Here is a 13,423-nt window from a genome sequence, read left to right on the forward strand (position 1 = left end):
TCAGAGCCTTTTGTGGCAAAACAGAAGTGTACTCGCAATCAACAGTAGAAGATGAATATTCTATCTTCTACTCAGTTCATACTAGACCCTGGCTGGTTTGGCTCAGTGGATTGAGCGTCGGCCTGCGAGCTAAGTGTCGCTGGTTCGATCTTCCAGTCAGGGCACATCAGAGAAGGAAAACTCTGATTCCAAAAAACCTCCGCTGCCTTGCGGCATACCTCTTCAGGGGAAAGGCTAAGGGAGTAAACCCCGACAGAAAATCCAGAGCCGGAGTCCCTAAGGCGGTTTGACGTTGTAGTCAACACCGGCAACTCCTGCGGCGCACCTGAAGCCAAGCTGTATTGACTCCGTGTTTCCCTTGGATCCTTCAGCTGCGAAGAGAGGGGGGGTCTGCTGCATGGGCAACAGCAGACCCTCCATATCACCCTGCCCAGGCTCTGTAGCTTCATCGCAAGATGTCGATTCAACACGGGAGGAGACAGATACCGTGTCACTCCCGAGTCGGACTGCACAGCCATTCTCGGTGGTGCAGATAGACTCTTAAGAAGCTACACCATCGTCTCTCGAGACGGACGGCTGCCGACGACTCAGTTCATACTCAAATCTTTTTACCCCATTTATGCAGTCATTTCTCAAGTCCTGTTTCTATTATTTCATTCCACATGGTCTCAACAGGCTACATTTAAGTGGTATGCATCTTAGAGTATTTAAGCATAACCTGAATTAACAAAGCATTTGATTAGCTGATCCATCTTTTTCTAGCTTATGTTCAAGCAATGCTAAGATTGGCAGGTTCCTTGCATTGATTAAATGGTGGAAGCAGCTGCAGAGAAGTAAGTAGAGGTTCTCTGTCAGTTCTAATGGTTCTTTTATGGTAACTTGCTCAGTCAGAGAAAATAGAGTGGTTTCAACTTAAAGATGATTCTGAATCATTTAGAAAAAGAAGTAGTGGAGAATGTGTTAAACATTTCACAATTTACTCTTCTTATAGCAGTTAAATTCAACCTAAAATGGTTGAATTGTTTTAAGCTCTGGTGAAGTGATTATTATTTCTTTTTTAATTTACTGATGTAAAACAGATTATTTCACCGGAATGTTGGATGAATCCTGTTTACTTGTGACTGAAGACTCTTTGTTCATTTTGTAACTATTTATTGAAGAGTCCTACTCTGTGCAGTGCACTGGGCTAGGTGCTGGTATGAGCAAACAAACAAGACAGGGGGGTCCTGTTTTTGTGGAACCAGCTTTTTAGTGGAGAGAGATTAATCATACATAGGTAGAGGAGCAGGCAATGGCAGGTCATCATGACTGCTGCACTGACAATGAATAAAACAAGGTCAGATAATAACAATTGAGGCACATAGTAGAAGTTCAACAAAGAGGCACAAAATGAATGCTTGAGACCATAAACTCCTAGACACCGACTCTAATTAAAATCACCATAAGAAAAGCTTGTAATTAAAAGAATAAAAGAAAAACATGGAGAAAGGGCAATTTAACAAAGAAAATTAGGGGAGAGAATATTTAAATCCAATCTTACCTAGAATTCAGTACAAAACATTTTGCCTAATCACAGAAAACACAGGCTGATTTACAAGTTGAATGTCTTAAGAAAAAACCAAGTGTTTGGATAACATTGGAATTGGAAAAAATGTAATCTCTAAACAGGCATTTTCTCATTGTTTGGCTGTCTGTTCAAATATATCATCTCCTCTGAGGAGAATTCTCTGATCACCCAATCTAATTTGTCCCCTATTTCAATGTCATACTCTTGCCCAATATGATATATTTTCTTTTAAATATTGTCAACACATGAAATCAATTTATTATCTCATTTGATAATGTTTTGTTTACTCTACAAAAAAGTAAGTTCCAAGAAGTGGCATCCTTGTCTGTCTTGCTCATCTGTGGACCTGCGGTAAGGATTACACTGCCTGGGACAAAGAAGAGAAGTGATGAAGTGGATGGTGAGTGTGTTTCACTGTTGCTAAGTAATGCTGTGTTAATATGTCAGGTCAGGGAAGACTCACAGGATGACGTACTGTGAAAGAAATATTAAAGAATCTGATCCGACTTCCGACTAAGATGGAGGCGTAGACAGACACGCTGCATCTCCCTCCACAACTAAGAAGAAATACAACTACCTCAAAACTAGAAACAACCAGAAGTTCCAGAAAATCAAAGTGCATGGAAGTCCAGCAAACAAAGATATAAAGAAGAAATACTCATCCAGACAATGCCACAACATGACGAAATAGGTCGCCCGTTACTGATGAATCCCTAAGGTTCCACCCTTTAAAACATAACAGGAGTGACAGCGCTCCCTGGGACACAGAAGCAAACAAACACAGGAGACTTCCAGCCAAGATGGAGGCCTAGACTGACACACTCCATCTCCCTCCACAACTAAGAAGGAATACAACTACCACAAAACAAGAAATAACCAGAAGTTCCAGAAAATAAATGGAAGTCCAACATATGAAGTTATAAAGAAGTGGTGCTCATCCGGACAGGTAGGAGGGGCGAAGCCGGGGAGGAGAGATCAAGCTGTGCTGTCCATGGCAGCAACAGCGAGGGGGGCAGGACAGCAGTAAGCACAGACCCCTGTATTTAGGGGTAGACGAGATTCGCCAGGGGAGCACCCCCAGCTGCAGACCAGACCTGTCACCTTGTGATTCCAAAGCCAGGGAAGGCAGACCTCCATTGCCTTGGACTGTGAGGCCCGGTGGGGGTGGGGACAGAGGAGGAGGCTCCCGGTCTCTCATTGGAGCGTGAACAGCAGGAATCCATCTTGGACCTCACCCCCACAGAAAACACCACAGCATAGTGAGACGGGTCACCTGGTTGTGACGAGTGCATGGGGCTCCACCCTCTATAGCGTAGGAGGTGTGACAGCCCCGCCCAAGAAGCAAAGGTAAACATAAAACTGTCAGGATGGCACAGATCATGACAGAGATCCCAATCATGCAGCTGACCAGACAGCAAATTTCTAATCTAACAGATAGAAAATCTTTCTGAGGCACAGTTCAGAACTTTGCTTATAAAAGCGCTTACAGACCTAACAGCAGATCTTAAACAAGACAGGGAAGGAATGAAGGCTAGTCCTGCTGAAATGAACAAAAACACATATAAAACTAGTGGTGAGGGCAAGAAAACCAGGGATCAAATCAACAAATCGGAACACAGGGAAGGAGCAAACAGTCAACCAGTGCAGAAACAGGGAACGAGAAGTGAGGAAAATGAGGAGAGGCTCAGAAACTTATCGGACAGATATAAGCAGGCCAACATCTGAATCATAGGGTTGCCAGAAGGTGAAGAAGACGAATTAGAAATTGAAAAATTATGTGAAAAAATAATGAAGCAGTACTTCCCAAACTTGGGGAAGAAAATAGACTTACAGGTCCAGGAAGCACAGAGAGTTCCAAAACAACTGGACCCAGGGAGAACCACACCAAGACAAGTTATAATCAAAATGTCAAAAATTAAGGATAAAGAGAGGATCTTAAAAGCAGCAAGAGAGAAAAAGAGAATTATGTACAAAGGGGCCCAGTAGGACTGTCAGCTGATTTCTCAAAAGAAACTCTGCAGACAAGAAGGGACTGGCAAGAAATATTCAAAGTAATGAAAATAAAAAACCTACAACCACAATTATTCTATCCAGCAAAGCTGTCATTCAGAATAGAAGGGCAGAGAAAGTGCTTCCAGGACAAAGTAAAACTGAAGGAGTTCATCAGATCCAAACCACTGTTATATGAAATGTTAAAGGGACTTGTTTAGGAGAAACAGGGTCAAAACTATGAACATTAAAATGAAAACTGTATCACAACAGCCAACAACAGAAGCTAGGGAACCGAAACAAACACAAACTAAGTAGGCAACGAGAGTGTGAACAAAACTATAGGCATGGGGAAAATTATGGGGGGAGGTCAGCAGGGAGGAGGAAGGAGGGGAAAGGTAGGGAGATGGTACAGGAATTAAGAAGCATAGTAGGAGGGAGTGGAGCAGATAGGGAGATGTTGAGAAGAACTATATGCACAACCAATGGGCATGGACTAAGAGTGGGGGATGACCGGAGGAAGGGATGTCACTGGGTGGAGGGGAACAAAGGGAAAAGAAATTGGGACAACTGTAACAGCATAATCAATAAAGCATATTAAAAAAAAAAATAGCTGATCCGCACTGTAGGGCTGCCTTTGCATATGTGAAGAGAGCTACTAAGAAAAAGAGCAGACTCATACTATTAGGCTTGATAGAAGAGAACTCAAATGCATGGAGGGCATGTAGAGATGGAGTTCTTTTCAATATGGAAAACAATTCTGAGCAGTTCAAGGTGACGAAAAATGCAGCAATCTACCTTGGAAATTTTATATAATAGATATTATGACATTATGAGAAATTGGAGTAAATTCCTCTTTCTTAATATCCAAGAAAACACCAGCATCCTGTGCTAAACATCCTGTGAAGTAATAAGTAAAGTGTGGCAAGTTAAGTTTGCGGAAAATAGAGTTAAACAAAGTGAAAAGAGCTCTGTATTGCAAGAACCTCTAATAATTCCCAAAATGAAATAGATTATTTAAGTATTCCCAAGTCCAGTTGACCAGAGAATCCTTTTGTCATGAACTACTAATTAACTTTTCATGGGATTTCAGAGTCTTGAGGATTGAAGGTGAATGATTCTCTACATATAAAAAGAACATGAATTCAGGAGTGGGGCCACAGGTGTCAGAATGTTCTAGGTTGAATTGTGTCTCCCCCAGTTTACATGTTGAAAACCTAACTCCTAGTGTGACTGCATTTGGAGATAGTGGTTTAACAGAAGTAATTAAGGTTAGATGATGTACTAAAGGTGGGGCCGCAATATAATAGGACTTTAGTCCTTGTTAGAAAAGGAAGAGCCGCCAGGGGTCCAGCACCAAAAACAGAGGCAATGTGAGGACCCGGTGAGAAGATGGTTGTCTACAAGCCAAGGAAAGAGGCCTCAGGAGAAACCAGCCTTGCCAACACCTTGATCTTGACCTTGCAGCCCCCAGAACTGTGAGAAAATTAATTTCTGTTGTTTACATCACCCATTCTTTGGTATTTTGTTATGGTGTCCTTAACAGACATTAGTACAAATGTTGGCTGACTCTAGGGTTGCAGGTGTTTCCTCAGCACTGAGCAAAATAGACAAGATTTAACTAACAGGAGCTGGGAGATGTGTGTGTGTATGTGTGTGTGTGTGTGTGTGTGTGTGTGTGTGTGTTTATCTATATCCAGATAATGTGAGGTCATCAAGGAACAACATGAACCAATAGGAAAAACCAATTATTAATGTTCACTCAGTAGTTGTATGATTGGAACTATTTAGCCTCAGTCATTTAAAGAAAACTGAGGAGAACCAAAGCATAGGATCCCTGCATGTGCGAACTTCCTGTTCCCAAGAGAGGCAGGGGACAAGGTCCTGTTAGACACCAGACCAAAATGCAAATGTCACAGTGCCTCAGTGCACACAGAGGCATGATCACAGTGGGGGCTACCATAAAAAAGGAAAAAGAGAAGAGAAGAAAAGAACTCCAAATCTATTGCTTAGATTTCAATGTAAAACCAGTACTTCAGAGTCATCAAAAGCACTGGCTCTTAACTTGAAAAACTTCTCTAAGTCTGCTGCCATAGCTACACAACAGGGCAAAGAACCACATCTACCCCATATGATTATGGTAAATCTTAAAGGAGATTGTGCACACAGCAGGTGTAGCACAGCTCCAGCACATAGTAAGTGCTTGAAATAGGGCTAATTTTCTTATTGTAACCTTTACTTCCCATAGCTGTTCTTCTGCACTCGGGTCACTGCCCAGCTGTGGCACTGGTTTCCCCATTTCCCTCCAGCTAACGTACTCAGGAACTCTTCATTTACACCCTGCTCCATTTTAATTCTCTCAGCCTTCTTTAACCTCCTAATGGGCCACCTTTCTCTTCTCTGTGGCACCTCAGATCCAGTGGGGGAAGAAATGAGGGAGCCAACACTCTCAAACCCTGTATTCCTTCATGTTTCTGGTTTTCTTTTTATGTGTTTAATTCTATCCTGCCCTCCCCAGAGTGGAACCATTGTCATAGCAATCCTCTCTGACAAGGCCTCACATTTTGACCCCTTGGAGGAATATAAAGAATATAAGGAGGAATAAAGAAACTGCCCTCAGCAAAAAAATAAAATAAAGAAAGTAAATTAAAAAATAAATAAAATGTAGCTTAAAAAAAATCTCCAGAGGCTTCATCTCTCACCTCCAGAAAACCCTCCATAACCTGTGGCTCTTTGTGCAGCTTGAAAATTTTCTCCCCATATGAGCAGCTGCCAAACCCCAAAGCAAGCCACACCTGCTGTTGTCCTCACTTTTCGTCACCTTTATAAATCCCAAGACCTTTGTCTTCACCCCTCCTTCACTACCTTCTCTTTGGATGCACCCTGAGCATCATTGTCTCAGCCCCGCCCCTGAGAAATTCGTCTGAAACTTTGCCAATGAGCCACAGCCTCCACACACAATGAAGTTCACACACAGCCCAAACCTTGGCCTCTGAACCCTTCACTGCTCACAACTTGCATAATGCACCAAGAACCTTCCTGAACACTTGTCACTCCTCCAAGCCTACCACAACCTTCATGGCCCCCCTTCAAGTCTCTGATGTACGCACTCCCCAGCCATAACATCCCTTTTTCCCATTTCTTACTCAGTGTCATAACATATTTTGGGAGAAATATTCAGCATGGCACTGACAGGGCCTGCCAACGTCCAGTGCTCCTTTTGTCAATGGCCATTCATTCTTAGATTCCTGTCGACTATTGGGCCCATTCCCATTGATGCCTGTGCCGAGCCTCTCCCATTCTTCCCCAGCTTCCGGACCAACCTAATTGTTCCACAGCCAAAGTCAGCACCAGAGCCCACCATACAGGGGCTCTCCTCCATCCTTGCCCCTCTTCCTTCCCAAATAGTTCTGTCTCTACTATCATCTATCCTTCTCTGTCCCTCGTATCACAGGGAATCATGCTTCAGGTTGTGTTTGTAATCTTACTTCCTACTTTTCTATACCCTTCATTAGCCACCCTCCACCATGTGTCTCTTCTTTCTTCTCTTTTTTTGGCTTTTGGACACACATGGTCATCTACCGTTGATCTTGTGAAGGTTTAGTTTCTTCCATCCCCTCCTCCCTTTAACCATAAAACATCTAAAAAATATTGTAACCATATATTTCCAGTTCACCATGATCATCCTCTGGTCCCATCCCCACCTCTATGTTAAAACTGCATTTTCAAACTGCAACAAAGACTCCTCCTCTTGACACATAATGGCTTTTTCTCAGTATTCATCCTCTCCACAGAATTATTGCGACAAGAAAATGTGTAATGAAATCTCTGTATTTGCTTCCCTTCTTGTCCATGACTGAACTCAACACAGTCTTCTCCATTAATTTGTATCATGATCTTGGGTGAGTTACTTAAATCCTCTGAGCCTCAATTTACTCACTGATAAAATTAGAGTCATAAAAATTCCTTCCTTTACAAGTTGTCATGGAGCTTGTTTTCCATATAATTAGGTACCATCCTCCAGCACTGATTATGACCTTGGCAGTCTGACACACACACAAGATTGTGTACATAATCTCATTTAACTCCCTAGACCTCTCTGTGAGGTAAATTAGTTTTTTGTCACAGATAAGAAACTAAAACATGCAGAGCTTAACCTATATACTCAAAGTCACAAAGTTAACATTTACTAAAAAACAAGATTCCAAATAAAATCCACTTGATTCCATGTCCATATTCTTAACTAGATTATATTAATCCCCAAACAGATGCAAGAGTCGAAATTTTAGAGTTATGCAGTTATTTGTTATTAGCTTATTATCTTCTGTAGATACCGTGTTTTAGAACGTACTACAAATAAACCTGCACAATAAAGCAGAGCACTGGTAGAGAAGACTCAACTGCTTATTCCCAGGTATTCCTATAATATGTCCTTAAACTCAGTGGACAAATGACAGCCATTTGGGACATTTGTGTCTGCACTGTACAGTTATAGGCTAATAGCAGGAACCCAGAGCAGAGACTCTCAGCTTATCATCATCATCATCATCATCATCATCATCACCATCATCACCATCATCACAATTACAATTACATGCCCTGCACCTTAGAACAGATTGCTCACACAAATGAAACCAATTTTGTGAACTCTGTTGTATCAAGTAATAATTCCCACTCTACATGGGATGGAACTGAAGTTCTGGTTGTCAAGAGACAACGTAAGATCATACTCCACGTCCTCTATGGGTGGGCTGGTCCACATACTGGTAAGGGAAAGTGACAGCGGTATCCCTTCTGGGCCAAAATATTTAATTGCTGCAAAGGGAAATCCTTAAGAACTTTTCACTTAGCCTTGGTGATGGACAACATTCCAAATAGTGACAGCTCTGCCCGCTTGGGGCCCCTTGAAAACATTGCAGCACCTTCAGCCAATGACCAGAAATGTATAGCTTGATTAACAAATAAACATATGGTTCAAGTCAAAAATCTGGGGTCATGTGTTACCACCACATAAACAGGTATCTCTGGTTGATACAGATTCACAGCATGTGACTAGCCCAGGATCATGTGGCTGGAAAACGTCAGTGCACTTCTCAAGCTGCAGAAATGATGAAGTCACTGCTCCTTCCATGGGTCCCAGCCTGCTTATTAGATTTATTGCCTCAAAGATGAAACAACAGTGTCCCAGAAGCCAAAATATAAAGATAAGTATGACCTGTCTAACCTGGATTTCATAGCCTTTATTTTTGTGAAATAAACTTTGGTATTTTCACTTATTTCATAACTAGGCCAAATAGCCTACACTTAAGATCTTCTAATACAGGAGGTTTAGAATTCTGACAGTCCCCACCTCTAGGACAGACCAGAAATACCTGTCACCTCAAATAATTCATGTGTTGGTCAGATAGGAAGTCACCATTAAGTGACAAGGACTTCCGCACCGCCCAGGGTGTGACATTGTGCTTGAGAGCCTCTCAGAGCCAGCACTGACTCTGGATGACCTCATAGGAAAGGTGGAGAAGCCCAGCTTTGCATATAAACATGGTCTCTTCCCTGCAATGACAACCCTGAGCAGCCTCTGCCTCAAAGCCACCTGCAGCATGAAGACCTTCGGGACTCTCCTCCTTCTCTTCATGGTGACCTACTTCTGCCACAGCTCAGGTGAGCTAAGGGTAGATAGAGTACAGCCATTAAGCTTGCTTTTCCAAAGAACCTCTCCTGGGAGGTGAGCATCTGAGAGAAATGTCTGGTCGTGTGGATTGAAAGTATACTGCTTTAGAATAAAAAGCATACTGGTTTAGAAAAGAAACAGCCCTGGCCTGAGAAAAAGAGAATCTTAGGTCCCTAATGGAGTTGGGGACTTTGGGTCTCATGTCTTTCCTATCAAGGATTTTTATTTCCATCCATGGAACAGAGAAATGAACTTATTTCTTCTTAAGTCTTCCATTTCATAAGGACACTGCAAGTTGTTATATACTATTAGCTACTAGATGTGGAAAAATTCGGGTGCCTCCCCAAATCAATCCAGGAGGATTGAAATAAAACACAATTCTCCAAAGGCCAGTGGTCATCAATTAGACTTTTAATATGGTTGTAAAATTACGTAAGATTATAACACCTTAAAGACATTTTGTTACATTCCTTTATGTCACCTAGAAGAGGAAGAATATCAAAGACAGTGCTTCAGGTTCTCGGGAGTGGTGACCGCAATACTACATATTGCTATCTGACTTTGAACTATTATCAAAGTCAACATGAGCTTCAGAGAACATCCCATGGGAATGAAAGGGGAAAATGTGGGTGATTCTCTGGCTTGTCTAATCCATGGGCCATTTGGGTTCCTCAGCAAATAGCTGGAATTTTTCATAAGGATGCTGTGTGTGCTGAGACTTATTGCCAGAGGAAATACAGAGTTTTAACCTGATGGGATCAAATTTACATTAGTTCATGAGACTTCAGGACTTTGCTTCATTTTTAAACATTTCCACCCGTACCTCTCTTTCAGAAGCTGCTAGTCTGCCTTTAACAACTGTGAGTAGAAGTACTTCAATAGAAGTACATTTTCATTTCAATTCTTATTGACTGTCAGTTAGTCAAGCAATAATTATCAATAAGTCAGTATGTTTAGGGGCTAAAAGGTGGAGGTATATAAATAACCATAGCCTTAAAAATATTTTGGAGTTAAAGGAGAGAGAGAGATGACTTTTAGCTGGTGAAGTCTTCATGAAAAGTCAATAGGTAGGAGGCAGGACTTTGGTTAATTCATAGGCTCTGGATTCAAATCCCAACTTCACCACTTTCTAGCATTTATGTTATACAAATTCCCTCTTTATTTTATTTTATTTTTTTGTTTAATCTTCATCCAAGGATATATTTATTGACTTTTAGAAAGGAAGGAAGAGAGAGAGAGAGAGACTGAGACATATTGATTTGTGACCTCCCATACACACTGGGGATCGAACCTTCAACCTAGATCTGTGCCCCAACTGGGAATCGAACCTGCAACTTTTTAGTGCATGGGACCATGCTCCAACCAAATAAACTACCCAGCCATGGCCAAATTCCCTCTTTTAAGCCATCTGTTTCTCCCTCCCCACCTCCCGCCACCTCTGTAAATAGGAACAAAAGTAGAACCTACTCTATTTGCTTGTTCTGAAGATTAAACAAAGAAAATGCATACAAGATGTAGGTTTAATGCCTGACACAGAAGTACTCAGAAGTTGTTAACTGATTGTACTACTCATAATAGAAGTGGTGCTAGTATTACCGTATTTGTCATAGTGATGACATTAATACTAATAGAGGTAGCGACAGCAGAATATCTGAGCTGGAACTGCCAGAAATACATTTCACTCCCTGTGCAATAGAGCTAGGCTAGCCTTTCTTGTGGGTCAGGAGCAAGGCAGGACATTTCTCTGGTGTCTGGCACAGGTGGACTGCACCATTTACAACAAGTACCCAGTGGTGGCCATCCCCTGCCCCATCACCTACATGCCTGTCTGTGGTTCTGACTACATCACCTATGGGAATGAGTGCCTGTTGTGTACGGAGAGCTTGTGAGTACCCCGTGGGGGATAAAGAGAAGCTGGGGCCACTGTCCTCACTGAAGATCTCTCCTCTCTCCATGAGCCTGCTTAACTCTCAACCTAGAAGCAGCCGGTGGGGATAGAAAACTGAGTGCCTCACAGTCAGACTAAGGTTGGGCCCCCACGGCTGCCAGCTTAGATGGGTTCCACCTATCATGGAACCTCCAACTCCTGTCTGTCAACTGAGGAGGTCCAGCAAGACCATGTGTTTTCAAATTGCTCTGTAGAGGCAAGTCAGAAGTCATCAAAAGTGTTAAGGGAACCCTTTGGGGTAATCTCTAACTCCAAGTTCAGCTTTTGACCAATTTAAAGAGTGACATTCTATACAATATCTTGCTTGAAGAAAAGGTCCTAAAACCCCGCACTAAAAATAACTGAAAACCACTATCCTATACAACTTTTAAGAGTCCTTAACACAGCTGTTTCTTAGACAGACTGTGGCCAGAGGGCCTTTACCCTCCTCTACTTCCCAAGGGCTCTAAATATCTGTAGCCTCAAGAGGAATAGAGGCAGTGACGCTACCACAAAGATTTTTCTACTTTTATCTCAAACAGGGGGTGACAAGCTGTCAGTATCTGCACCTGCACCTCATGAACACGATTTCTTTGCATGTTTTATTTGGCCGGCGTAGTATTTTTGAAGGCAAACTACTAGAAATATGTCACTTCTTTGCTGCAAAACAGGCTACTTAGCATTTACTGTTTTACAGCAAGTCCACTTTGCTCATTGTTAACTCACTTTCAGACCACTGGGTTTTAGCCACTTCCCTTAGGTCTTGTCTTTTTCATCTTTGTGAATATCTTAGACCCGAGCCCAGAAAGCTATGTCTCCATATTTATCCCTATGGGCAGGAACATTTACTTCACAAGAGGGAAGCTTCTCTAACATGCATGCACATGGGGCCCTTGGCCTGGAAACCAGCTTGTACTCAAGGACACTGAAGGGGACATGTGGCTGAAGCTGTTCTCACTAAAGCAGGCTCCAGCTTCATCACAGGTCCCGCTGACCAGGAAAGGATGAAGGGCAGGCCCCTCCAACTTCCCTCAGCAGAATTCCTCCGTCTTTGTTGTTTTAAGCATGGGCTAGTCAGCCTGGGCTCTGGGGTCAGCGGAAGCAGCAGGGGGGGTGGCGGTATCACCAAACCAGGGGACTTCTGCTTCTGCCTCTGCCTGAAGCTGCCTGTGGCAAGTGCATTCCTTTTCACAGACTCCCTTACCGCACCTGCAAAATGAGGTTCTGCCTCCAAAGCTCAGTGTTTCCTTTCAGCGCTTCTATTACACGAAATTTCCTCTTCTGTTACTGAATCTTCTTAATTGTGTCTTCCTTTAGGAAAAGTTATGGAAAGGTTCAGTTTCTTCACGAAGGAAGATGCTAACTACTCCATAGATGTGGGTGCAGAGCGATGATATTCTCATCATCTTCATCATCCCTGGGCTCTGATGACCATCTCCCTCATCATGGCAGAGATTTGGGATTGGCGGAGGGCGGGCAGGGACAGAGGTGGAGGCATCTTTTCTGAGTGGAGAAAGTTGTGTTTTCCTTCAAACTCATGCCTCACTGACATAATGGCTTCTTTTTCCATCTCATTAAAGGACCCCAGAGAGGTTATCTTTACTTCTGTTTGCACATGTTTCTTAGATCAGGGTGTAAAATCTCAGTTTACAAAAAACAAAAACTGAGGAACATGTAAATTTGACTGTTCAGGAGAAAGTTTGGTACAAGGAGTCCCAAGTGGCTCCCAGGAGACACATGTACCCACGCACCCACACACAAATACACACATGATCACATATACATGGAATGGAGCAGAGTTCAGTTCCAATTAAAGCACAAACTCTAGAGAGGGAGACAAACATGAATTTAAAAATAATTATACCTGATAATAAATGCTGGCATATAAATCTATATTTGGTACCATATTAGAGTAATTGCTCTGTAATATAAATCCGGTTCTATTATTTCTCTGTTCAAAATCCTTTGTTCGTTACCCATTGGTTACAGGATAAAATCCAGACTCCAGATCTCACCCAGCCTCCTCTCCTCCCATTATCTCTGAAGGGCACTGATTCTAACACTACCCCCTCCCCATTCCGCTGTGCTGGAAATTTCCTTTACCCTTCTGGTTTCAACTCAAGTTTATCCCTCCTAGGAAGCCTTCTCTGAATTTAGTTTGGCAGAGAAAGGGCTGAGGAGTCAGGGGTTCAATTGTAAACTAGTTCTGTCACATTCAGGCTGGATAACTTTGGGTGGGTACTTAAACTCTATGTTTGGCATATGTGGC

At 42.5% G+C, this 13,423-nt stretch overlaps 1 protein-coding gene across 1 annotated transcript; it reads left to right on the forward strand.

Moving 5' to 3' along the window:
* Window positions 1-9,090: 9,090 nt before the first annotated feature.
* Window positions 9,091-12,756, forward strand: SPINK7 (serine peptidase inhibitor Kazal type 7). The gene is made up of 4 exons (XM_090288055.1): window positions 9,091-9,217; window positions 10,062-10,087; window positions 10,988-11,112; window positions 12,472-12,756. The coding sequence occupies exons 1-4, from the start codon at window positions 9,115-9,117 to the stop codon at window positions 12,515-12,517; spliced, it is 300 nt and encodes a 99-aa protein (XP_090144181.1). The 5' UTR covers window positions 9,091-9,114; the 3' UTR covers window positions 12,518-12,756.
* The last annotated feature ends 667 nt before the right edge of the window (window positions 12,757-13,423 follow it).

Source organism: Furipterus horrens, unplaced genomic scaffold (assembly GCF_987537825.1).
Source record: "Furipterus horrens unplaced genomic scaffold, mFurHor1.1.pri manual_scaffold_10, whole genome shotgun sequence".
Lineage (NCBI taxonomy): Eukaryota > Metazoa > Chordata > Mammalia > Chiroptera > Furipteridae > Furipterus > Furipterus horrens.